Source organism: Vidua chalybeata, chromosome 4 (genome assembly GCF_026979565.1).
Source record: "Vidua chalybeata isolate OUT-0048 chromosome 4, bVidCha1 merged haplotype, whole genome shotgun sequence".
NCBI lineage: Eukaryota > Metazoa > Chordata > Aves > Passeriformes > Viduidae > Vidua > Vidua chalybeata.
In genome coordinates this window covers 25,634,853-25,662,431 of record NC_071533.1, presented here as the reverse complement: position 1 = coordinate 25,662,431, position 27,579 = coordinate 25,634,853, and the positions used below count along the sequence as shown (strand labels likewise).

The following is a 27,579-nucleotide window of genomic DNA, read 5'->3' as shown; positions in this document are numbered from 1 at the left end:
GATCAGCAATATAAAATTTAACACCCAGAGAGGTAATTAAAAGTCAAAAAACCGCCACTGTTCAGTCTTCCCAATAATTTGCTGCAGTATCAGTAAGTTTAGTAAGTGCTCTTGACATACCCTCACTAACAGAGAAAAGTATTCATGTTTTGCTCACAGTGCTCCTTCTATAAAGTGATCCCCAAAAAAACAAACAAACAAAAAAAATGGACAGAATAAAGGGAGTTTTCCCATTAAAAAGGGTCTTGCTAAACAATTTTTTAAACAGTTGAACATTCAGTAAAGATAGTGACAAGTTGCTCATAAAATAATGGCTGAACTGTATTAAAAAGGTTTTATTGCAATTATACAGAAGTTACAGCAATTTCAGAAATACATAAAGCTTTAAATGGTCAAGGTCAGTTTTCCTCTGAGCAATTAAGGCAACTGTCTCTTTAATCTAAACAGCAAGTGAACATTTTACCAGCCATGGATTGAACAAAAGAGATAAAACTAAGAACAGATTTTGAGTGGCAGAATAGAATACAGCTTTTATTTTGTCCATATTTGGCAGAAATTCAGCAGCTAGTTACAATGTATACAAAAAAATGCATCTATTAGAAAAAATATATAAAACCAGATGAAAGTTTAGCTGAACTAAAGATATTTTAAATCTGAGTCTCCAGAAAAGTTTAAGTTCTGTATTGTGAAAATAAGAAGCTAATGTATTCAGCACAGCTGAAACACATTATGGTTTTTGCCTGTTTTCTTTGTACAAGAGTAATCTAAGCCTCACTTCCTTCTCCGTCTAGTCAAGAAGCTGAACTAGATTAAAAAAATGCCTTCCTTCCCTATGTATGCAGCTGAAAGTTTGGTTTCAGTGGCATATGGCCAATTCTAGGCTGTCCAGATATTAAATTGCACATTAATTTTGATAGAAAATGTGATTAATTTCAAAATTGTAAGTGATAAAATACAACTTTTCCTCTAACATACCAGTACATAAGTGAATATTTAAAGTTAAAATAACAGCTGTTGCAACATTAAAATCAGTTTCTGCAATTTAAATTAGAACCAAATAGACTCTTTTTAAAGTATGAAATTAACAGCAAAACATATCTAAGTACTTTACTAATATTCTGCATACCCCTAATAACTACATATAGAAGCTTTAGCACTACAGTACTTTCCATGGAAATCCTTCCTATTCAGTCCTAGCATCAGTGTAATAAAACTCACACCCCCTTTAATTCTGCATTTAAGGAAAAAACGTTCTTCAAACTCTTTTACCCCTAACTGAGGAATCAAAGCATATGGTGATTCCACTTTTAACAGGTCAAAAAATAGCTCCATGCAACAAGCAAACAAAAATCCCCACCAGAGTAAAGAGTACCAGGAAAAAAAAAAATTAAAAATAGAATAGTTCAAAGGAACTAATTTTTCTTTAAAGATAACCAAGTTACAGAGTTAAGGCCCAAGCAGAAACATTGGAAGTCTAACACAGTAAACTCTCAAAAGCAACATAATATTCTTCACTCAATCTTTGAATCCTGTCAATGACTAGCTGTTCTATGCAGCTGCTTACTTAGTACCCATTCTCTTCAAGTATGGGCTGTGGTTTTATATGCTTTATTTGAGCTTGCATGCAACTCTTGGATTTTTACTTCCACAGGCACTTTATTCGTAAGAAACGCTCTCCTTGTCAAAAGCACATTGAAAATATTTGGAAGTTCTGAGTTGCACTAGTGCACTGAAACATGTTTCTGTAACACAGCAGCTAAAGCTAAAAAAACTCACTTTTGGCCAAGTGCATGTCACATGCTCATTAAGGTTTTGTTTTTGCAGGGCATTGAAACATGCAGCCATTTGCCTCTTAATAGTTCTGTAAGTATTGCACTTTTTTTGTAAATTAAAAAAAAATATAGTTCATTTTCTCTGAAGCATCTAGTAATTAAGGTAGGAAAGTTGTATTTCAATGTGGCTTAGGACTATTACAGATGACTTTGTTAAATCTTTGGCTTTTCCAATGGTCCTACTATAAAAGCAGGCATAGAGACAAGCAGGAGAACAATCCAGACTATTGTTACTAGACTACCCACCTTCACACAACAAAAACCCCATCCAGCCCTGGTTTTATCTTAGATAGTGCGCTTGTTTCTGCTTTAAATTAAGTTATTCTAAACATGGAATATTCTTTGCACTGATATAGAAGTTCCATCAAATAGATCTTAGAGAACCCCATTTACTTCTTGAAGTGCTGGGTGGAAGTAATTAAAGAGAATTTATTCTAGTATATGAAGGATAGCCACTTAGGGCACAACCATTTCAGAGCAGAGGGGTATGCTGTAGTGCCACCAGTGCACCTGGGCACAGCACCCGCTCCGCACGTTCATGTGTCCAGGTGAATTAAGGGCATCATGCTCATCTAAGAGCTGACTACAGCAGGATTGCCATACCTGTCACAGGCAGATACTTTCACAGGTGTAAGATCACAAGTAAGGGGCCTTTAATAAGAACTAAAGGCTCAGTATTCTCTGTGGATAGAAAGTGTAGGTACTGTTGCCCAAAAAATGCTTCTTGGAAAGATCTGGAAGTGCACTGCCCAGATTTTATGCAATAAAATCACAACCAAAGGCAGGTGGGAAGGCAAAAATAACTTCTGCAACAGAAGGCACAAGACAGTTTTTCATCTTAAGAAAGAGTTGTTTGTGAAGCTTTCAAACAAAGCTAGAAAATTACTTTGTTGTTTCACAATCTAAGCAATCTAGTTTAAGGTTCTTTCACATGTTTTTATAATGTCCTACTGTGAAATGCCTTGACAATTATCTTGTTTCACTTCTCTTTAGATAGTTACATGGTCATGTCCACCACAAGTTGTTTGGGGTTTTTTAAAGTTTCAGCAAAATATACACCTCCACTGCATAATCAGTGTCCTTCTAATACAGCTTTGTCCATTTCATATCCTCTCCCTCTGCCCCAAGTCTTCAACAGTGATGATGAAGCCAGAGAATTATTTTATTTAAACTACCAGCCTGTCCCTTAATCCTACCTATTGAAATTCTTAGATTTTAGACTAAGTTTCAGAAGATTAGCTACCCTAAATGTACGAAAATTTAGAATTGGACATGTAATTTAGAACAATATACATGCCTAATGTTTTCCTGCATTAAAATACTATTTTTTTTGCCATTTTTATATAAAACAGAAATAGGAAAGCATTATATTTATATAAAAAGCATTTGGAACAAGCTTAAAATGTAGAGAAATTTTATTTTATTGAAAGGTGTCACAACAACTTTCCTTAGTGTTCATGTGTAAAAGAGAATACCAGCTCTTTATAATATTTGAGATTATTAGCACCATAAATGGATATAAGATTTTTGATTTTTAAAGATGTGGGTGGTTATGCAAATAGTCCAGCTCTATTAATTAGTACACAGGCTCTCGATAAAAAATCTCAACTTATATGTGCCAAGTAAACCACATAGGACAATTTCTTCAACATGTTTTACCAAATTCACAGTTGACAGTGAAGTGATCATGACAGAAAGCACCTCTGGAGAGAAAAGCTACAAGATGCTCCCATTATTGCTTTTTTTGAAGTACAGCTAGTGCAATAGTTGATTTGTATTTTTTTAACACAGTGAACAGATTGCCGCACAAATCACAACTCTAGCTCTAGTACCTGTTGCATGTACGCAGCAAACCATAACACTCAGTTACCTGACAAAGTATCAATTATAGAGTGTCATCCTGGAAGTTTTATAACATAAAAGCCAACTCTTGCTACTTGTGAAGAATTTATATGAAAATAACACCAAAGATCAGTAGATACTACAGCACCAAAGGTTTCTCAGTTTGTTACTGTAGTAGTCTGCTGCATAGTGTTTGCAGAACAGGACCCTGAAGCTACAGAACAATGCCATCTTATCAGCTTCTTATCATGCACACATTACAGCATGCTTCTATTCCTTGGAGGATCCCTCAGCAGCCAATGTCTTTTCTTCCCTAGTTTTTCCAAGGTTGGATATACAGCTCCAATTGACATACAGAGCTATGGATTCCCAGGATCCAACCTAGGAGGTCATGCAAGAAAAGCTGTCAGCTGACAAGGATGAAACCATGTTGCAGCCAAAGTGAGGTCCTGTGCTGTTTTTAGGGAAGTCTTGAGGGTTTTCAAAGTCACACGGAAAACATGAGAACCACAGCCACCAAACCATTATTTCTGCTTTTACTTTCAGGTTCCTTGGTATAACCCTGACCTCAAAAGCTAGCAGAACCTGTTTCACATCTCACACATGCTCTCCTGAATCACAAAAATCAACACAAACAAATGTGCTAAACATTTAAGAAGCAAGATTTGATTCCTGAGGGAAAAGAAGTACATCCTAGCATGTTAAGTTTTGAAACTTGAAATTATTTTCAAGTACTAATTGTGCAAGGATGTGTCTGACAGGAATGCCTTTGGCTTTAGGGTTAATGATGAAGCCTTCTCAAATGCAAATCCTACTCTTCTGTATTGAGCCATTTAGAAAATACAATTAGTAGAAGCAGAGGTAGTTAGGCAGGACTCCAAAGCAGAACAGGCTTCAGCATAAGCAGCATTTTGAGTGGCAACAAACTGAAACAAGTGGAATGCAAACCCAGTTTTTACAGAAGTAACAAAGCACTTCTAAGTTACTCAAAATGTAAGAGGGGTTGGAGTTCAGTCATATTTTTTAAGGTTCATACACAAACACTTCAATGGCAGAGGTAAAAGTAAGCAGGGAGATAAATTTCCTCTTGGTATTCTCAGCACACCTGCCATCTTTAATGAAAAAAAAATTTAGAAAGCAAACAGTACCACTCATCTTAAATGCAACTCACACCTGAAGTAACACCCAATTGTATGCTCCGTTGAATTGGAATGCAGCTCTCTGATGACTGGTTTTACAGAGATCTGCCTTTTCAGCCCCATTTATAGTTTTGATTTGTAAGTGACCTTCACTTTTAAGCTATTGCCAGCTTAGTACTACACTGTCAGTCCAAAAGAAGCTCAAAAGGATAGGTAAAGATGGCTCACAGCCATCTGTATTGTACAAGTACAATCTGGTTTGCCTTCCTCGGGAAGTTGCTGTGTACTGAATCCAGTATTGCTTATGCCAGAAAAACCCTTTCCACACTCATGTGCCTGTGTGATGCCTGACCCCAACTGCTCGAGATGCTTTTATTTCAGACTCATTTCTGACCACTTTTTCTCTTAGTTAAAAAAAAAGTCATCTTCAAACATATTTCAAAGATACTTTGTGAAAATTGAACTCAATTGGCACAAAGGAGATTCTTCTGTAGTAATTCTTTGCAGTGTCACAAATGCTAACCTCCTAAAGACTGTATTATGCTGAGAGAAAATGCAAGAGCTAACATTATTATTTTTTAGGCACAGCTTGAAAGAAGACTATTTCTCATAGAAGAAACCCATGCACAGACACCTTAAACCACCTTAGGTACTGTATCCAAGGGATCTGTAATTTTTCCATTGACATTTACCAGAACTAAAACCAGTTATATTTAACCATACAGACAGCTAGTAAAGGACAAAAACACTCACTCCGCATCCAGCACAAGGACTGGGTCAACCACTACAGAATCATTTTAAAAAGTGCAGACACTAACTATAATAGTAGAATACAGCATCTTTTTTCAACTGTAGTACAGATAAGACTGCACATAACACGCAGCCAATATAATTTTAATTCAAAAAGACACACGGCCCCTCCCAGTAAGAAGAGGTCAGCCCTCTCTTCCTACCTAGTTTGCATCTTAAAGGTTAGTACACAGCCAAGAGCCACAGAAAAAGAGCTAGCTATTTGCTCAACTCCAAGTTCTTTGCAATTAAAAAAATTTCACTGAAAAACAAATCAAACCTTTGTGGGTTTTTAATCACTGATTTACAGTAGAAAGGAGTCCTCAACAACAGTACTTCATATACACATTAGAGACTGCACAGCATTGTTACTTCATCTTTAAAAAATCATTCAGGCATTGAGTGTCTAGTTAGGAAAAATGAGTTCAGAACTGGAAAGTTTCCTTGCAGTACATGAGCTACCTATATCCAGCCTGGCATGTGCTGCTTTCTAGGTTAATAAGATTTAATCATATGGTTAAATCCATGGAAACTGAAGCCAACTAGAAAAAAGCTTCAGTATGTTTTAAGTATTGCAGCACTTCATTCTTGTCTTAGAAACTATTAGTGACAGCTTGTAGGAACAACTTTTTTATAAAAGACTGCTAATAATATTTAAGTACTTTAATCTCCAATTTCTCACTGAGTTGAGTTTTGTTTTTATACTCTAAGTTATGGATGAGAGCCAGCACAGATACACAGCTGTACCACAGAATGATGTGCTGCTGCTTCCTTATAGGTCTGGGTTTTTTTTTTTTTTTTTTTCAGAACTACTACACAATTTAAATCTACACTTTTTGCAAGTTATGTGTAGTTTTAGCTCAATTTCATGCAAAAAACAATATATGATCACTACCTACTTCAGTGTTTTCATCTTCCTTCCTTTTCCTTATAAATACTACAACAAATGCCTTTGTCTCTATTCCCTGTTTCATAGCACTTTTCTCTGGAATCTGAGAAGCATCACAGAATAGCACATAAAAGCTTACTTATAAGCAAAGTTACTTGAATGGCATGCTAGGATATTTTTCTCATGTGTATTTAAGCAGCAATACTCATTTGAATGATGCCTATTAGGAGTATTTACTTTTAAGATCCCTATTAACAGTAACTGAATTTAAGACATTGATTTTACAATGCCTGGAATAGAACACTTTAAAACAGAAGTGTTCAATCTCATAGCATTACTCTAATTTTGTGTGCCAATATAAGAGTTCTAGATAAGTCCAAAACATGCATATTGTAAAATATCAAGATGACAATGGAGTTTTACAACTATTACATCTGCCAGTAAGGCAAAATGGTTCTAGTCCATCTAGCAGCTTGGACCCATTTTCAAAATAAGCCCATGAATCTTTAAGATTCAAGATTTATGCATTTAAAAAAAAACTAAAACCAACAAAACCAAAACCACAGAACACAAAAACCCCACTAACAAAGAAAAAAAATCCTGCAAACAAACAAAAACCAACATAGAGATATGGGAAAGGTCATTTAAAGTGAATGGAAAGACTTCACCTTGCACTGAAGCTAATGGATCCGTCTCTAGAACAGTAAATCCCATCTAATCAAATGAGGAAAAGAATTTGGGTTAGTACCAACCAACTTAGGATAAACTGTCTAGCCAGATACTACTGATAGGAGAAAGCCAGAGATTGAACAGATTCTGATCTAAGACCCTAGTAAGCAGATTTGCAATAATCCAATTAAGAGAATGGTCTCTCATCTCTTTTAAGACTTCCCAGTTCTGTCTCTGTTGCTGAGCTTTATTTCTCTATTACATGAAGGTAGTGTATTTTAACAAACTTTTTTTCGTTTCCTTCTCTCCCAACCAGTTTGTTTTTTTTTTTTTTTAAGGAGGGCAGCAAGTCCAGTACTTGCAATGTTTAGCACAGCAATTTTTGCTACTACGCCACCTGTGGCGATCTTTCCAAAAAACAGCAGCGAAGGATGACTAACAGTTAGTACCATTTATGTCCACATGGGAGTGCTAAGCACGTACTGAAAAAGGTGTCCATTTAAAGGGCTTTCAAGTAGACGTTAACCATTTATGGCATTAGGAGAAAGCATCTGTAGCATGACCACTTAGCAGCACATTTCTTTAAATGTTCAAATTAACATTTAAAATCCAGATTTAAATTTACGTTAGGCATTTTAAGAAAGCCCACCAGCATTTAAGTGATACTGATGGGTCAGGTCTACAAATGTAGTGGGTTTTTTTTATTAAGTGTCTGTAAAGTTCAACATGTAAATGCTCTTCAGTCAAGAGGAGCATGTTATAGTCACAGGAAAGGGGCAGCTCATGTGACACCTCAGAAATATTACTGTAACTAGGAAAAAATAATTAGTGACACACTGTAAAGTATTGGGCATATACAGACCAAATAATATACCAACCACTTGATGGTAGGCCCAAGGGAAGTCCAAATTTCTCCTTTTTACTTACTGCAATCTCTTGCTTCTTATGATGAAACTATACTTTAAGCTTCATGGTATTTGTATACAACGATCACCAAGATGTTACAATTATTAATTTTTACATAGCAGTTGTGGTTTGTATTGGATAAACTACTATAACAGTAAGAACTAGAATATACCATTACTTACCCATTTTATCACCTTACATATAGGTCTAAAGAGTTGTCAAATACAGCTATACCATCGAAGTTTGTAAAAGCACTTAAATGCTATTGAGAGCATAGAAAATTGGGGCTTTCTGCTAATTAAACACATACATATCCCTTTTAGAGCTTTCATACAGTGGATAAATATTAAGTACTTAAGGGCAGACTGAGTCAGAACAGGAATCACATATTTTGAGCTAGAGCTGCTACTTAAACTTTCTTGTTGTACTACAATAGAAGTTTCTATCAAATTCAGCAGTAGAATGAAAGCTCACATAGCCCAACAAAAGCAGAGTCTTTACTTGGTTCTATTTCATTCCTGTTTCTGAAAGAAAAAAACGTCAAAGTGATAAGTGTAAAAAACCCCAAATACCTCATTCTGCATGAAGAAAGCCTGCTTTGCAGATCTATTACAGAAATCCCACTGTCAAAGTGTTTATTTTTCAGCCACCAGATGAAAACCACTGCTTAAGCTCCTCAGGTAATGCCTTTCATCGTGCTATTTTCAAGGCACAGTGACTACTAATGAAATCCATTCATAACTCCTAAAAGATAGTATCACTACAAGTGGATTAACGTGACTATGTTTAAGGTATCACAAAGCTTAGATTTTAGCTTTAAAAATTATGATCTATGAAGTAGTACTGATATAACAAGTATCTCAGGAGATCTACTGACTAGTGTTGAACAGATTCATTTATATGATAGAGAAAAAGGATTTTCAAAAGTTTTTTGATACTGGCTTTGTAGCTGCCCAAGGTCTGCTAGAAGCAAGCAAATGAAAGCACAGATATGCCCATATACACACAACTTCAGGGGCACATTATCAGAGTCTACTAAACTCATTTTAAATAACAAAACCAAACCGCAGCTGAATTTTCTTCTTAACTAAGTTTTTCCAAAAATGTATTGAAAGGAACACTTTTTATTGTATTATTTTGATAATGCACAAAAATATTTGAAATGCATAAAAGTATTCTCATGTACAACTCAGAGAAATTATCCCCTTAACTGAAAATTATTATATTTGAATACTCTGTATTTCATTTTATAACTAACTTTGGACTTTTTAAAAACAAGTTGTCATTATTTAAATTGTGTTCACACTTGTCACTCAGTTCAAGACATTCTTAAAATATGCAGCATTTTGTTTATATTAATATTACCTCAACACAATGCAGTTTTCTATTTTCATTAAGTTTTAGTGAATATCTGAAAATAATATTGAGTTAACTGCAGAAATTAATACAGAATATTAATGGCTAAACACGGTGCGCTAATTTTCTACTTTGCTTTCACAACAATACAAAACAACATAAACCAACAAGAAACAGGTAGCTGTTAATCTGTGGTTTTGTTACATGTTCACCCCATGGTAGTTTCCCCCATTCTCAGCCAACTTTTTTAGATAGCCATTTTAGCTGGACTGAAACCCTGGGACAAAAAGGTAATGTATTTTTGAGTTCTACCACAGTGTCAATTAATATGAAATTATCTTACATTGTAATTGAAGAAATGCTGCTGTTGCAGATATTTCATCTTAGCACTTTTCTGTTTGGTTGTTTTTTTTAAAGTAAGTCACAGAAACATATGTCAAGAGGTAAAAGGCAAAAAAAAAGAAATTCAGTAGAGAACTATGGCTCCCAAGCAAACCTACTACATAGCTTCAGCAAGAGATTGCTACTAAAATTAAAATGTTTATTTTAAATGTAGCCCCATTCTGGACCTGGCCTTGCATTCCTCAAGCAGGTGAGAGCTGTACAACTTCTGCCTGCATCAAGAACTCTAGGATTACTCTTCCCAGTAAATAATTTTTGTTTAAGGTATGTGCTTTTGTGTATATCTGCATCTATATACGCTGACAGGCACTGTATAGCTATATAGACAAGGCCAGCTGTAATTCAAGATTCAGATGTTGAAACTGTGTCTCTTACTAAAAATAAAATTTTAGGCTCCTTGAGCTCTGATGCTAGTAGCTGTTTCTAATTTGCAAATTCATCAGGTAACACAACTGTTTAAATATAAAATTACTAATAAAAATGTAAAAATTGGTATATAGCAGAATACATGGGAGTTAATGGTGGTAAGTAGTATTTTAGGGTCCTAAGATATTCATACCCACAGTGTGTAAAAAAGTCATACTTGCTTCCAGCTGTACCAGACACACAAAGGCCTTACCTTCATTAGCAAGAATAATGCAACAAACCACTTCCCACAACTGTGTTATTTTTTTTTACACCTCAATAAGCCAATATCGTGCCTATACATGTTAGCATGTTTTTGCCCTTACGCACTCCAGAGCTCTGAAGATGAGACTTTTGGGTGCTTCTGTGGATGAGTGATAGTAATGGAAGTGTTATTGTGGTCTTTGGCACCTCTATCTCATTAATAAAGCACAGTCCTTCTCTGTTTTTTCTTTAATAAAAAAACCCCATCAGTGGTGCATTTCATTAGCACTGAAGAGTAGAATAGGTCTCTACAGCCAGATGAGAGGAAAACATCTGGAATGCAATATATGTGTCTACAACTGTCTTTCCATCAATTGCACAGAAGCTTGGTCCACTTCTTCAGTTACAGTCTTCTTAAGAACTTTGGTTACAGCATTAATGTTTTGGTAAAAAAAACCCACCAAAACAAAAACAAATAAACAAACAACAAAAAAAAAAACCCAAAAAAAAACCACCAAAAATGAAGAAACCAGAGCAGATTCTTTTCTTCAGGTAGATTTTTCATTGTCCTCTCCTGTCTTCTGAACCCGTGAATACTTTTTGCATGAAGATTTGAAGCAGCTGGGAGGCCAAGATATTGGCCAGGAAAAACTGCAAGGAACAGAGCCTTGCACATTCTTCTCGAAGAAATAAAATATTGGATACCACCATGCTCGAGAGAGAAAATTTGTCTGCGAAGACACCTTTAAAGTCTGTATTGGCACAAGCATGTAAAGAGGAAAAGGCAACTGTCAGTTTAATGGCTTATAATCAATTACACTGAGTCAAGACAACAGCAAAAATGCAATGCATTTGCATGCATTTCTGCAAAGAGAGTATTTAGCCTAGAAACACAGAATTGAGACAGACATTATTGTCCAAATACATACTACAAACTAAGCATCTTTACCATGAAGGGATGCTCTGTTGCTGTGCAAAATTTGGGGCAACAAAGCACTCAAGCCTTTTTCAATATGATTGCTTTCAGGCATGTTATATTTCCACTGATGAGTAATAGATGAGAATTAGATTAAATGGGCTTAAGAGTTATGCTTCTACTTGAAAGTGCTGTTGAAACAACAGCAGCAGAAACCTTCTGAACAGTGTACCTTTAAAGACATTTACACAGCAATTGTCATTAGACTTGTAGGACTGTCTAGGCAATTTCAGGTGTCCAGAACTTTTATTACTAAACTATTATTTATTCATAAGCTGAGACAAAGGGCTGTTCTATACATCTACAACAGCATTAAAACTGCAAAAGCTCAAAAATATTTTAAAGACAAATTAATATTATTTACTTAAATAACAATGATGTGAAACTCCTTGCCCATTCTGTTTAAACTTCAATATGGAACATCTACTTTTATTCTGAACTTAAGAATTAACTTTGACCTTCTGGCAATTTTAACAAATGCAGGCTACACAAGGATTGTGAAGGCCACTCACCTTTTCATTAGCCATGGAGTGGTACCACCAGAAGAGCCGTGTAGTGATATAGTAGGCAATGATGACATCTACGGTATAGTGTTCATGAGCAACCAGGATACAAATGATGCCAGCAGCGCTCATCAGCCAGCAGATTAAGTGATACCACCAGAAATGTCGCGGTGAATCTGTGAGACAGGGAGGTGATGGGGAAAAAACAACAAAAAATCATCTGTTATTCTAACAGTCCAAAAAAGCAAGGACAAAAGATAAGAAAATTAATTTAAGGCTGCTAAATTTGAAAACGTAATGCATATCACACTGGTACAGATTCCCTGTTGTGATTTGTATGAATCTACATAATAAATTACGCAAACTTACTGAGGTGTTCTTACTTTTTAAGGTGAGCACAAGATGGGTTAGTTAGACAACAGTGCCACCCATTTTCTAGTCAAATTAAGTTCTCCAGTTAAATAATTTCTAGGATTTAAGGTGCAGAGGAAGAGACAAAATTGAGGTAAAACATACACTTTGGTTATTTAACTTGGTTGTATTTAATCTTTTCTTTTCATGGTCTATATTCAAGTAAACTCAAGTCTCTAGAATTGATACAACCCAAGCAGAGATCACAAATTAAACAGAAAGACACTCATGTTAATTCTTAGGTTTTTAAGAACTGAGGCTTCATACAAATTTCAATTAATTTGCATGAAGCCTCAGTTCTATGAAACAAAATATACTGTACAGAAAAGGACAGTATGCGACTTTACTCTTTAATGAAAGATGTAATAAATGGGAATGAAGCTGTTCAAAATGCATTTCAGCCACCTCAGCGGAAAAGTTCTCCTGTAAGTCTTTCTTCATTGAAAAAATGCCCTGAATGTCACAATGATCATTCATAACTTCTGACAGGCTAACTGGCTTCATTTCACTCACAGTGGGAGGTTTTGGCACCTCTTGCCTTGTGGGGCAACGGTCAGCCTTTATTTTCACACAATACCAGTAGAAAAGTTACTGATCTCAACAAGCCTACCCAGGATCTCATAGACCTGTGCAAAATAATAACTGTATGCCACTTTTTGGTACAAGCATCAAAACAAATTCTCTTAACTTTCCCCAAAACCCTGCAGACAGATTCCCATCTTTTTTTTCCCCCCCCCCTCCCCCGAGTAATCTCAAGAAGTTGATGAAAACAGCATTGAGCAAGACAGACATAACAAGGCTAAAAATACAAATAACTATTCTGGTGAAAAATGCAGTGTGCAAAGAAAAAAAATGGCAGAGTATGAATGGAAGAGAAGAGCAGGGCAAAAACTCTACTAAGCCAGACATAAAAACCTCAGAATGCATCTTACACCAAAGACATGTTACTGAAAGAGCAAAAAAGACTGCCATAAGCAGCCTCCAATACAGAGCAATATAGGGCTTATGTCCTGGTTCAGATAACATTTTGATCATTATATGGGAGGTTGAAAAATGGAAAGCTATGCATTTCTCACTTACATAGAAAACAATTTCAGTGAAATATATGCCTAACAATTAGGCAGCAGTCAAAGAGCTTATTACAAAAATTTGTATAATAAAATTGCACCAATCCCTTATAATACAAAGTACAGAAGAAACTAGCCCAGAAAATATTGGGTTGTCTTATCTTTCCTGGTACAACTGAGTACATGAATAGCATTAAAATACAGACATACATAATACAACACAACAGACAAAACAAGGCAAACAAACTCTGTTATTAGGCTATTTTCCTTATATTGCTCTGGTAATTCTGATGAGTTACAACGCCATTCCCCCAGTAATATTCACATCACAGGAAAGACCAAGGTCTAAGAATCATCAGACTACAATCAGGATCTTAAATCACTGTTCAAAGAAGAACATCTCAAATCTGCAATTTGGAGTCTATCACATTCAAGAGGCCCTTTTATATTGTGTTTTTTGCTTAAGGCAGAAAGCAGCACTGCAGCACCTTGTTCTCTCAACATTTTAATAAAAGGAAGGCATCAAACTAATGATGGTTAGTCTTATTTTTGTTTTCAGTGAGAATTATATTCCCATGAGCCAAGCTAGCATTTGCATAGTTTGGGATACAACAACAGGAGAGAAGATTCCAACTCCAAACATGAGAACTGAGAAGGGAACTCCCCACTACGTATTCATGAGTGGCCAAGCTCCTAGGATAGAAGCACTGTTTACCAGATATTAGATTTAGAAGTCAGTGCTAAGTTCTCTAACATTTCAATAGATTCTCTCTATGTGTGCAGCACAGAAGATTTTTCCTCCCATGCCCCACAGCAATGTAAAGCAAAGGGAGAAACTATAACTGCATCTTCTGCATGCTTGCCAAATTCTTATCAGCCACAAGAAGCATTAAGTAGGACACTCGAGCACAAGACATCCAAAGATCATAAATTAACTTTTCATTGCTTGCAGTAACTAATGTATAGCACACTTGAGAAAATTAATTTTGCTTCTGGATGGAGTGTAAGTGTGCAATGATGCTGTGCTCAAGCCACAGAATTCCCTACAACCTCCTGCAGCTAATCTGCACAGAGCTAGTGTGCACAATTACTACAGCATGTTTTATCCAAAATTGAAATCAGTTGTCAACAAGTGATGAAAAGTGATCTTGTTTTAATCAAGCAATAAACACTTACATAAAGGTAGAGGTGACATGATTAGCCACATTTAGCCCTTAATTAAAGCCTGTAACACTTTTAGTCAGCCTTACCACAATCCCTAGGAAGGTGATGGAACAGTTCACCCTTGAGGCCATGACTAAGCATGTGGTCAGGAGTAGTTAGCATGGATTCACCATAGGCAAGTCATGCTTAACCAGCCTGATAGCCTTTAAAATCTGGACAATTGGCTGGACAGGTAACAGGTGACAACTGGATGTTACCTATGTGAACTTCAAGGAAGACTTCTGACATTATCTCCCATGATATCCTAACAGGCAAGGCTGGACAATTAATGAGGGTGGACTGAACTGGCTGAATGGCAGGGCTTGGAAGGTTTTTAAATCACTGGCACAGTCTAACTCAACCCAAAGAGTCATACTGGGCCTAGTATTGTTCAACTTACTCATCAATAACTTAGATGAAGGGACAGAATTCATCCTCAGCAAGTCTGATGAGGATACAAAGCTCAGAGGAGTGGAGCTGTGCTGCCCTTCAAAAAAGTCATACATACTGAAGGAATGGGCAGAGCAGAACCTTTTGAAACTCAGCAAGAGCAAGTTCAGGGTCCTGCACTTGGATGGAAGAACCTGGCGCACCACTACAGGGTGGGGGCCAACCTGCTGGAAAGCACCTCTGCTAAGTACCTGGAGGTCCTGGTGGCCAAGCTGTCCATGAGCAGTGCCCTCATGGCCAAAAAGGGCACAGTAGCCTAGGGTATATTAGTAAGATCATTGCTAGCAGGTTGGAGGTAGTCCTGACCCTCTGCTCAGCCCTGTGAGGAACATCTGGAGTTCCAGGCTCCCTAGTACAAGACAGACGTGGAACAAGTCCAGTGGAGGGCTATGAGGATGATTAGGAAACCAGAGCACTTCTTATGAGGAGCAACAGAGGAAAACAGGCCTGCTTAGACTGGAGAAGTTGAGAAGAAACCTCATCAATGTGTCTAAATATTTGAATGGAAGGTGTCAAGGGATAGAACCAGGCCCTTCTCATAGGTGCCAAGCAATAGGACAAGAGGCATCAAGTAAGAAATGATGCACAGGAAGTTCTACCTAAATGCAGGAAGAAATTGTTTACTATGCAGGTGACCATGCACTGGAACAGATTGCCCTGAGAGGCTGTGAAGTCTCTCACTGGAAACATTCAAGAACTGTCTGGGCACAATCCTGCGCAACGTACTCTATGGAAATCTGCTTGAGCAGAAAGGTTGGGCTAGATAATCTACAGTGGTCCCTTCTAAACTTAGCTACTTTATGATTTTACTACAGCCACAGTTCTATAATCCACTCAATTTGTGTTTCAAACCCATATAAATACAGTCTGTGTACAAGTGACGAGTAACTTTTGGAGAGCAGTAGTTTTGCACGTACTTTTGTCATTTGTTTTCCCGGTACAACGAGTATGAAAAGAAAGTGCATTGAAATACAATCACTTACACTCTTTGATGAACAGATAGACCAGCGTTAATACTACAGTGTGTCCACTAAATAGGAAGTCTCCACACAGGATGTGTGATCCAGTTATGGACAGACCACCACCAGAAATCAGTCGCAGGATTCTCTGAACCTTTGCCTGAGAGTCTCCATTCAACTAGAACACCAGAAAGAAGTATCATAAGTGACTCAAGTAAATTTCTTGCCCAAACACATGTAGAGTCAGGCAGACAGGGACAAAAGGACAAATTATCTTAATTTTTTTCAGGTTTCTTTTACATATTCTTAAATAAGCATGTGTTTCAAAGTTGACAGGCAATAAAGATCAGTTTGGTAACACTAGAATTCTGTCTATACTTTCCCTGAATATTTTAAAATATGCATTGTATGAGAATGAAATGCAGAATACACTGAAAATCTAAACATTAAAAATTTGTAAGGTTAGATCTCTCATAGCAGCAGTTGACAGAATCAATGAAACCCATTAAAAACTGGTACAACCTTGCATACCAATTCTGTTATTCTGTTCAGAGCTGACCAGTATTTCTACTGAGTAAAAACCTCAAACTTGCTTCATTTCAGATTTAGTTAACAAACTCAGTCAGGAGTTAACTCATATTTGGAGGATGTACATTTTTAAAGCATGTATTAGGACCAGCTTTTCATTTCTTATAGATACTAGGCAGTTTAATCTGCCTGTTTTAAATTAACTCTACAAAAAACCCCAAGAAAAATGGATAACTGTTTTCCATAATCAGAAAAATAGTCACATTTGACAAAAAAAATCCAGAAGAATTATCATAAAGTGTTTTTCCAGAGTTCAAGTAATTAACCCTGGTTTCATGCTAGCAAAATGCACTTTCAGCGGTAACATTTGCATTTTCCTTTGATTACCTGTTCTCACTCCTCAACACACAGTCTATTACATAGTCATTCCCCAAGCTGTTACAACAAAATCATTACATCTTTACAATAGGGGCACTTAAATAAAACATTTTCAAATAGACACTGATTCATAAGAGGAGTAATTAACCCACTATATCCCAAAGTTGTCTCAATGTAGAAGACAACAGCTATGATGCTGTAACTCAAGACTAGAAATCTTGCCCAAGAGGTGGCAAATTTATCCCCCCTAAACTGGCAATACTTTTCTTTAGTACAGCTAACACAACAGAGTCTGTTCCAAGGAATTTTAAGTGTACAACTTTTTATTAGTAACCTAAAGTGGGAGTAACAACTCCTTTATGTCACCACTTAACTCCAGTGTCATTAAATTTTTAAAATACTTTTGTAAAACTATTAGCACATCCATGTCTCTGTATGTATCAGCTCATTTACGCAGCTGAACTTGTTTAAGTCACACCCTTATAAAATTTGCAGGTTGGAAGCAGAGACAGGCAGCTGATTTCAAGTATTGCAATAGGTCTTGACCAAATAGTGTGAGAAACTAGGCAAAGCACGTAACAGTGTGGGTTGTTAAAGGGATACAGCAACACAAGCTTGCTTATCAGCCTATGAATTCCAGTACTGACCTAGGGTATCCCACCATATAAGAAAAAAATATTGCTACAGTATCAAGAGTGATTAGCTTGAGCCTCAGAAGCAAGTTGATTGATTTAGTAGCAGCACTATTTCAACCTAAGATGTTCTGAAAGGGAGTACTCAACTGCATGAACAATTTGAGGCTCTATTATCACACAAGTTTTGGTTTATCACTACCTATGTTTCTGAAGACATCAACTGTAAGTAATTTGTGTTATTTAGTAATACCTGAAACATTGCTTTCTGTTTGATCTAAGGAGCCATCAGGACTGACACAGAGACTTAAGGCAAGAAGCAAGAGGCAAAGACTCTTACCTTTGGCGCACACTGAAAATGCATTCCAGGCACAGGTAAGGTGGTAACGTACATGGTAACACAGCGGTACAGATACAAAGTTCCTATTATAAAAAAGAACCTGCGTCCCACTATTGATCTGAAAGTAAGGAAAGGGGGGAAACAGATTGAGTGAAAAGTTTACTTGCAGGATATTCAACAGTTACGGAGCTCTAGCTTCATTAGATAGATGAATCCTTAGAATGAAAGAGCAGCTCCACCCCAGCTCTTCACCACACACTTCTCTGAATCAAGTACTAAAACATCCCTCTTCAGCTTTTAGTCTTGTAACTCCTTATAGTGTGAAGCTCCTACCAATTTAAGATGGACTCAGTCTAACTTACAGGTGCAGCCAGGCAGTTTTCCTCAACTCAGTGACCATTTCTTTTTAGTCCCATACTATAACCCTATTCTTGACTTAAATATATATAGTTTAAGAAAGACATAGGAGAAAACTTCTGTTTAGCTGTAGAGGACAGTGGGTTCTTCCTCACCATCATGATTTCCCCAGTTTAAACATTCCCAGGTCAGTAAACACATTTTGAAAAGCCCCATCTTAAAATAAACTTGACTAGTACAACATAGGCGTCAGAAGTTCAGAATTCAAAGACATTATTCAATAATCAGAAAACCTGTATTTCCATATCTGGCATAGTCACTAGAACATTTTGTAAACAAGCAATCCCTTTGTTATTTTCCTGCCAGCCCTATTCTACAATATTGTTAAGGATTTTATTCTAGGATTTCTTTTACCCAAAATGAGCAATATAAGCATACATCAGAGAAAAAAAAAAAAAAAAATCGCTAACTTACTTGTATCTAAGAAACAACCACTGGAATATCCATAATCCAAGTAGTATCATTCCATTTATTTCTGATACAGAAAAGGCCCATTTCACACGATCAATGTAATCAAAAAATTTGTCAGGCAAGGGAGGGCTTAGCTCCTTTGGAGGTACTCTCTCATGGACCACAGTGATCATGACAGTTGTTAAAATCAAGTTGAAGAGAGCATAGACAAAGGCAATGCCTGTTTTCCACCATTCCAGAGGAAATTTGTTCCTAGATTCAGCAGGCATAGCAATCTGGATGTAATCAGGATATTTCTTTGCTGTTTTTCGCAAGCCATTAGACAAGCCCTTTGGTTTGCTAGCGCCATTTTTGTTCTCTTCACTGACTGAGAGAGTAGGTCGTGAGTAGCCATTAGAAGTCCCATTTGGCTGACCCTCCATGTGCTCTTCAAGCTTTGCCGTCTCAATGGTACTCATTTCCAAGCTGTATGGCCAAAGGGGCTTTATTAATGACCAATTTCTGGGCTCTCTGAACTCTGTTATTCCTCAAAGTCCAATGTTCTTGTTCCTAGATGACTTCTGTAGAACTCTAAAATGCATCCATTGTGCTTTCAAAGGAATTTGTGAAGACAAATCTTTCTTCTAGAGCTGAATCATCTGCAAAAAAAACCCCGAAACAGATACTGAAGGCCTTCATAAGTAGTAATGGGACAGTGAAGAAAACATTCTCAGAACAGGCATTTTTAAGTATTTCAATTCCATCCGAGTCTACTTAGAAACACAGTCAAAAGGCAAATTACTGTGACATAATTCAAGCCAACTCCTACTTGATAGATCTTATATCAGTTTAAGAACTAGTACCAACTTAGGCTTGGGTTTTTTTAAAGGACAAGATCCACAGACTTTAATGATCATAACATCACTTGCTTTATCAGTTATCAGAATTAAGGCTAATCCATATTTGCAGCAACATTGAATTTTACTGCTTAGAGATATTCCATGCAAAATATCCTGATTTTGACCATAGGGTTGCTACAGACATTAATAATATGGGTTGTCTATATCGATCAGACAAATCTTGTCAGTTCAGGTGATAGGACAAAAAACAGAAGGGCACTACAGAATTCAATTTTGTAGGGCATAAATTAATTTAGATTCATCCAGAAAATCTACTCAATAGATTGCTCCATCAAATTTCATTAGATCTAAATGAGTAGTCCATCAAGTAAAAAATGCATTTATATAGCCCACTAAATGTCTGAGATTTCAGATAACTGAGAAATATAAACCTGAATTCTTAGTTATGATACAGCACACACAGAACAGATGACAAATGAACCTGTGTTTGTCCTTTAGCTACTTTAAAACCAAATCTATTTAGACTGTTTTCAAACAGGAACAAATAGAGTCATTATTACTCAGGATTTATTTCAGGCTGCATTTGTTAATTCATGAAAGTTTTGCAAGCTAAAAAAAAAAAAAAACAGGTAAGTGCATATGTTTTACAACAAGTTTTTCTACAAGGAACAAAGAATGAAGTTCATCTCTAGCAAACAGTCATTTTGCTAGTAAAAATAAAGCCCATTTCCCCATCTTTAAAGTTCTGTGAAATCACTTACTCACCATAGCTGTGATGTATCTTTCTTACTCTGTTCAGCTCCTATGACAAAAATAGTATTACCATGTACAAATTGCTCCCCATCTACCAATAAATTGTGATTCTCTCTTATTTTAGTGGTTCCTGCAAGAGAAGTTCAGCACTGCTACCCCCTCAAGTGTCTGCATGCCAACACAGGCTGCTAGTCTGCCATGCTCTGTGTACAATTAAGTCGTCATACACCTAACCATACACCACAGGGCTTGCTTAAGAACATGCCACCTGCTTACAGGACAATCTAAACCAACAAGAGCCTGCAAAGTCAAGTGATTGTGTTTTGGTCCTTCCAGTCTCATCCCACCCAAACAGAGATGACATTTAACATGGTCAGCACATAAATCTCACTGATTTCCTGGGTGCTGCTCCAACCACTGAAAAAGAGACGAGGTAAAAGTTCAGATCCCAAATATGAGATTCATACAAATAATACCGAAATAGCTGAGAAGCATTTCTAAATTTATCCCCCAGCAGTGTTTCTGAAATCCATTGTCATTGGTCGACCTTCTCTAAATTACTGATCAACAAGCGTATGATAACTATCCATACACAACACATACAAAGAAATACCCAAGAAAACAAGCGATTTTTGATGCTTTTCCTCCCTCTTTCCAATCATATTGTGATCTCTGCATCTCTAAGAAAAGGGCATGTTTAACCCATCAGCCAGACAACTTCTCTGATGCTTCCTACAACTAAAAATACCCTTTTAGAGCATCTACAAAAGCAATAGTCTTACTGAAAACTATACCAGAATAATATTTCAGCTTTCACAGGTCTTTTTCTTAACACACCCACTCTTTTATTCTGTCAATCTACTTAATCCTTCAATTTTAAACACGTGACAGAACACTTTAGTGACAGTAGAGAAAAAACTGAACTTAATTGCTTATGTTTTGGAATGCATGTACCTAACATTCATCTACTAAGTCAAGACCCCACTTTTCACCATTATGTTACATATAGCAGCCACTGACGCAGCAATCAGCAAAACCTGGTAAATTTTACATTCTGTGCAGTTGAAACATTATTAGAATTATGTATTAAACGGGCACAAACTACCTTAGTTATTTCCTTCTCTTCCCCACAAATACCTAACCTAGTGTGCCTAGAGATATAAGTGAAAGATTTTACTTTCAGATGTTTAATGACATCCAAGTAAGGTCTGAAGATCAAAGAGTATCTGAAGTACAGATGAACAATAACAAAGAACCTAAAAAGTAGAGCGGCGCTCATGTTCTCATATTAACTTATTAAGCAAAACAATTATAGCTACAGCTTGCAGGAGAAAGTTGTGTTCCTTCCTGGTACTTTTAAATGGATTGTAAGGCATATTGATCTACCACTTCTGATGGCTCATCAAGATTATTTCAAGCAGAGTGCATACTGCAGCCAAACGTTTGTTTACATTGATAATTAAAGGCGCTATACATCATCTGATGAGTGATCTGTAAGAAGGTAAGTGCTTCCCTTTATAGTACCTTTTCAACCTCTTTCTCCCATATTCTAAAAGAAATTAGCAACTCTATTGATGAAAACCACAAAAGTCTCTCTTGAAGCTCTCAGCCCCTTTCTGCCAATCTGACTGGCCAGAGAAGTGACAGATACAGAGCACCAACACTCTTATCCTCTGCTACTGGCTGTAAAAGGAACTGCCCAGAAGTGCACAGGTTCTTCTGCCAAGTTCCTGCCCCCAGTTCAAATATCCATTCACATACCCATAAGTGGTGTGGTTCCTTTTAGCTTCACGTTGTCCTTTTGATAAAATATCTATTTAATTTTTTTGTCAAGTACAAAACATCCCCATATCAAAACCAGAAGATGCCCACAAATAGAAAGCCTTAGAATTCTTCAGCAACCAGGCAGCAATGCTTAGATCTTGCCATCTTGCCAACACTTAGGTCTGAAAAGCACACTAAATTGCTCTAAAATAGGGAGCAACTACTGGGGAAGTCTCAAACTCACAAAAAACTGGCCAAGTAACCCAAGAGGATAAATAAAATTCCTATAAGGGATAACTTGTTCCTAAAACTTGGCGGTTTCTTTTTGGAACCACTTCTATACCTTCTAAAAATAAATGTTACCTTATCAAGAAGCAGAGCTTCTTAAGCAGCAACTTTACAGCAGAAATCATAACTGCCTCAAGGAACAACATATTTCAAAGAAAGTCTTTAGAATTAAAAAGATGCTAAAAGAGGAAATGTCCTAATATTTTATCCTGAGCTCCTACTTGCTCCCATGCAAATAGCATCCCTTAGTTTTCTGCATCCTCATTTGACTGTCATTTGAAAGAAAATAGTTGATGGGGGGGGCACAGCTTTGAGACAAGCACCAGAAAGCATGTCTGCATTTGGCTCTTTATGCTAGAAATTAAGAATAACAGAGTTTATTTAGCTTGTTAGTCATCCAATTTTCATCTAAAGGTCATTTTCACATAAAGTTAGCTCCCAAATGGTATTTCTCATCAGTATTGGAACTTCAACATTTCTCAAAATACTTTAATTTCTATAATTTATGAAGGACTGAATAGTCACAATTTGCACAGGGTTTTCAAATAAGCAGTTCTTAACCTGTTGTTTCAATACTATTTGAACAAGAGCATCCAAAACAGTGAGAATGATCTATTCTGACATTAAGAGAAACTATACTTTCATATACAGAATGGAAAAGGCTTCAGATAGTACTATTTTAAAGCTCATTCACTTTTGTTAAGACTGGCTCAAACATTTGCTACAGCTGTATTCTTGTATTTGGTAACTGAAGAAAAAGGGTCTGCAAACAAAGTACAATTTGAAGTAACTTATCTATACCATAGTTACTGGGAGACAATTGTTAGCTAGCTTGTGTTTTGATCAGTTACATTTTCAGGACTACCTATGCAACTAGAACTAAAAAGGAAGCCAGGTTATCACTTATCTAGACAGCAATGAACAAAAACTTGCTTTTAGAGGTTTCTCCTTAATTTTTATTTTTGAAAGCATTCCAGATCTCTCCCTTCTTTCAGGCTATATGTACATCTCACAGTGTGCAGACTGCTGGAAGGAAGAAAAACTCATCACTACCCAAAACCTCCAGAAGAAAACTGCTGTGATGATAAAGAACTGCAAGCGAAACAAAGCTGGATTACAGAAGTACCGTTCATTATCATCACATTATCACATTGCTTGCAGTAAATGTTAACTTTTTTATAAAAAGCATTAATTACTTGCATCATATAAAATTATTTTCAGCAGTAGAAATAGAGCACTTTCTTTACCTTGAGAGAGGGATTTGGCAAGTCCCTTATTTAGGATTACTAATGTACCAACAGAAGACATCTTTAAGGACTAAATAGAGGAGAAAAGCTTTAAAGTTATAGGTTATCCATTTGTACAAACCAAGTTTTACCAGTCATGTGGAATTGTTTCTTCATACCTCTTAATAGTAAAAAGTATGTTAGGTTTCATTTTCCTAGTAATTCATTATCCATTGTGTTCTACAGCAGTGCCAGGTTTCTGAAACAGTATGTCCCAAAAAGCACAAAAAAACCCCACAGAATGGTTTGGGTTGAAAACGACCTTAAAGATCATCTAGTTCCAACTCTCCTGCCATGAGCAGGGACACCTTCTACTAGATCAAGTCCTCAAAGCCCCATCCAACCTGTCCCCAGTAATTAAGCAAGCAAAGAAAAAAAAATATCTTTAAGCTCTTTTATAATTTTGAACACTGCTGAGTAGGGTTGCCTTAACGGCTTGAAGGCATCTTTAACCTCTTGAACTGTTTGGTCCCCAGACTCTGAAGGACTGTATTTGGTAACTAAGAGTCTGTTGTCCTTTAAGGGTGACACCATGACATGGCTAGATTTTCCTTGTGATTAGTACCCTTATCTTTCAAGAAAAAAGATGACAATAGCTGTCAAATATTTGTTAAGTTTTAGTGCTACTGTAACTTGTTCCAGAAATAATCCACATGTGTATGACAAAGTCGGTTTTATTCACAAGTTAACAGTCTTCCCCAAAACAAGTGTTTTGAGAATGGTCAGTCATACATCTGTAGAATCAGCAGAACAAACAGAATCATTCAGGTTAGCAGAAACCTCAGGAGGTGCCTGGGCCTCTGGCCAGGATTAGCAGTGACTCAGGGTTTCAATCCAGCTGTACTTTTCATGCCTGCAAAGAAGCACAACCTCCCCAAGCAGCCTGTTTGACTGCATGGTTGCTCTCACAGTGAAAGCTGGACTTATTTTTGCTGTTTTGCTTGGTTTTTAATTGTTAAATCTACTGGTTTTGTATCTAGTTCTTATTAGAAGTTACAGCCTTTGTATCTCATCTTCCCACTGCTGTGAAGAGCCTGGCCCCCACGCTCCTGATGGCATCCTTGCAGGTATTAAGGGTCTGCAGTCAGGCACTCTGAGACTGCTCTTCTTCAGGCTGAAACAACCCAGGCTCCCCCAGCCTCCCCTCCCAGGCCTGTGCTCCAGCCTCCTGACCACCTTACTGGTCCCTCTGCTGGGCTTGTTGCCATTTCATGTTTTGCCTGGATCAAGGACCAAAAACCAGATACAGTATTCTAGACAGCCAAGTAGTACTAAGCAGAGAGGAATAATCACTTCCCTATAAATAATGACTATGTGCCTATTAAATACAGCTCAGAACAGTGTTTTCTGCCTTCACTGTCAATGCACACTGCTAAATCCCTTTCCAACAGAGCTGAAAGAAGTATTAATGTTATTCCAATGTTAAAGTCTAAAGCCTAAAGACTCCCTCACAACTTCTTTATACCAGAAAAATAAGATCAAGTCTTCTTCCTGCTTAACCCATAAGTTAAAATGAGACTGTTTCAATATTTCAGATCTGCACAGAAAGGTCTGCTAATCTGAAGTGATATTTAAGCTCTGAATCAGCTGCTTTTGAATAAAGGCAAAAAAGGTTCTCTATCACTGCATATTTTGTAACATTGCAAAAAAATGTTTGGCTCATAACCTTCTTCTATTCATTAGAAAAGCCTATTATAAACTCTACAAAGTATGGAAGTCACTGTACTACCTCAGTTTCATCAAACAAAATGCCAAAAATGAGTGCCAAGATAAGCCTCTGGATCAGGCTTTTATGTGCAAGCTGGCTTTTCCTTTCATTCTGCTAGAGCTTCACAGACATTGCTTAAGAGCCACTATCCAAAGCAAGATTCCTCTCAAAGAGACAGCAAACTCTAAAGATTTGTTAAGAGCCTAGCAGCACAACAAATGCCTCAAATCTTTCCTAGCTGACTCAGAAGCTGCAGACACTGGCTGTGAGGTAGAGAGACCCAGCACAGGAGGCAGGGATGTTTTAGACTATTTTGTGAAGTCCTCCACCTAGTTACCAAGGGTAAAGGTTGTGCTTCATAATGGAAAGTCAGACCCAGAGATTAGTCACCACTTTCAGTACAGGGCAGTGAGGAGTCAGTGACTAATGTGTGCTTTAAAGTGACTGTGCAACAGCTTATCAGCCATCAGGCAGCTAGAAGAGGAAGTTACATAATCAGTAAATTGATCAGTCATATACCCTAAAAATATTTCAGTAATTATTAAGACTATACTGCCTGTCAAATTTTTCCCCTATGTTACTTCCAAAAACCAGCTGGGCCAACACCAAAACCATAGAGTCACATCTTCAAGATCATCAGGTCCAACCCATGCCCATAAACCTTAACTAAACCATGGCACCGAGTGCCACATCCAATCTCTTTTTAAACACATTCAGGGATGGTGACTCCATCACTTCCCCAGGCAGACCATTCCAGTACTTTATAATTCTTTCCATAAAACTTTTTCCTAATATCCAACCTATATTTCCCTTGGCACAGCTTAAAGCTGTGTTCCCTCATTCTGACAGCTGCTGCTTGGAGAAAGAGACCAACCCCACCTGACTACAGCCACCTTTCAGGAAGTTGTAGAGAGTGATAAGGTCACCTCTGAGTCTCCTTTTCTCCAGGCCAAGCACCCCCAGCCCCCTCAGTTGTTCCTCACAGGGTTTGTGTTCCAAGCCCCTCACCAGCCTCGTTGCCTCCTCTGGACGTGCTCCAGCGTCTCCATGTCCTTCCCGAACTGAGGGGCCCAGAACTGGACACAGCACTCAAGGTGTGGCCTCAGCAGTGCCGAGTACAGGGGGAGAACGACCTCCCTGCTCCTGCTGGCCACACTATCCCTGACACAGACCAGGATGCCCTTGGCCTTCTTGGCCACCAGGGCACACCGCTGGCTCATGTTCAGCTGGCTGTCAACCAGAACCCCCAGGTCCATTTCTGCCTGGGCACTGCCCAGCCACACCGTCCCCAGCCTGTAACGCTGCAGGGGGTTATTGTGGCCAAAATGCAGCACTCGGCACTTGGACTTATTAAACTCCATCCTATTGGACTCTGCCCATTCATCCAGACGGATGGAGTTCCAGGTCTCTCTGCAGAGCCCTCCTACCCTCCAACAGGTCAACACATGCTCCCAGCTTAGTGTCGCCCCCAAATTTACTAATGAAAGACTCAACACCCTCATTCATGTCATCAGTAAAAACATTGAACAGAACAGGCCCCAGCAGAGACTCCTGAGGAACACCACCGGTGACTGGCCCCAGCTGGATGCAGCCCCATTCACCACCACTCTGTGGGTCTGGCCATCCAGCCAGCTCCTAACCCAGCAAAGAGTGCTCCTGTCCCAGCCATGGGCTGCCAGCTTTTCCAGGAGTGTGCTGTGGGAGACAGTGCCAAAGGCCCTGCTAAAGTCCAAATAGACAACATCCACAGCCTTTCCCACAAGCAAATAAGAGGTCACATTTATAAGAACATTCTAGTGTATTTTCTGCAGCAACAAGAACCTTCCTCCTAGAAGTTTAAAGTGAGAGAACAGTAATTGCTTAAATCTGCACAGCATTTTACAATATCAGCAATAATACATATAAAAGTTGCACAATCCAGAGAATAGTTTTTTGAGCACTGAGGTGTACACAGAGGCTCCTACTCATAACTCACTTTTTAAAAAGCCTGAAACTGACAACAGTCCTTGCAAAGCATAGGACTGTAATCCTCACCCCACATGAGTTCTTAGGACAGGGCATATTTAAAACTAATTAGTACCATTCTATAAGTCGGTTTCACATAGCCCTCAGTTCACGTGGCACATTACAAATTGTAGTGACTCTGTACATAGCAGCAACACTTGCTGTGTTCAGAGGCTCAAGCAGCAGAAACATCCCCTTTCAGATACACCCATATCTACACACCCACACA

The 27,579-nt window shown here is 37.7% G+C and overlaps 1 protein-coding gene across 8 annotated transcripts in view; it reads right to left on the bottom strand.

Moving 5' to 3' along the window:
• Nucleotides 1-308: 308 nt before the first annotated feature.
• The window catches only part of SGMS2 (sphingomyelin synthase 2), a 60,810-nt gene continuing 33,539 nt past the window's right edge, over nucleotides 309-27,579 (bottom strand). For all 8 annotated transcript variants that reach the window (XM_053939982.1, XM_053939983.1, XM_053939981.1 and 5 more), the window contains 5 exons: nucleotides 18,712-19,346; nucleotides 17,881-17,998; nucleotides 16,027-16,180; nucleotides 11,922-12,088; nucleotides 309-11,185 (listed from right to left, as the gene is read on the bottom strand). In XM_053939982.1, the coding sequence (XP_053795957.1) occupies nucleotides 10,982-11,185; nucleotides 11,922-12,088; nucleotides 16,027-16,180; nucleotides 17,881-17,998; nucleotides 18,712-19,166 (1,098 nt within the window). In that variant the 5' untranslated portion in view covers nucleotides 19,167-19,346 and the 3' untranslated portion in view covers nucleotides 309-10,981. The remainder of the gene's footprint in view (nucleotides 11,186-11,921; nucleotides 12,089-16,026; nucleotides 16,181-17,880; nucleotides 17,999-18,711; nucleotides 19,347-27,579) is intronic.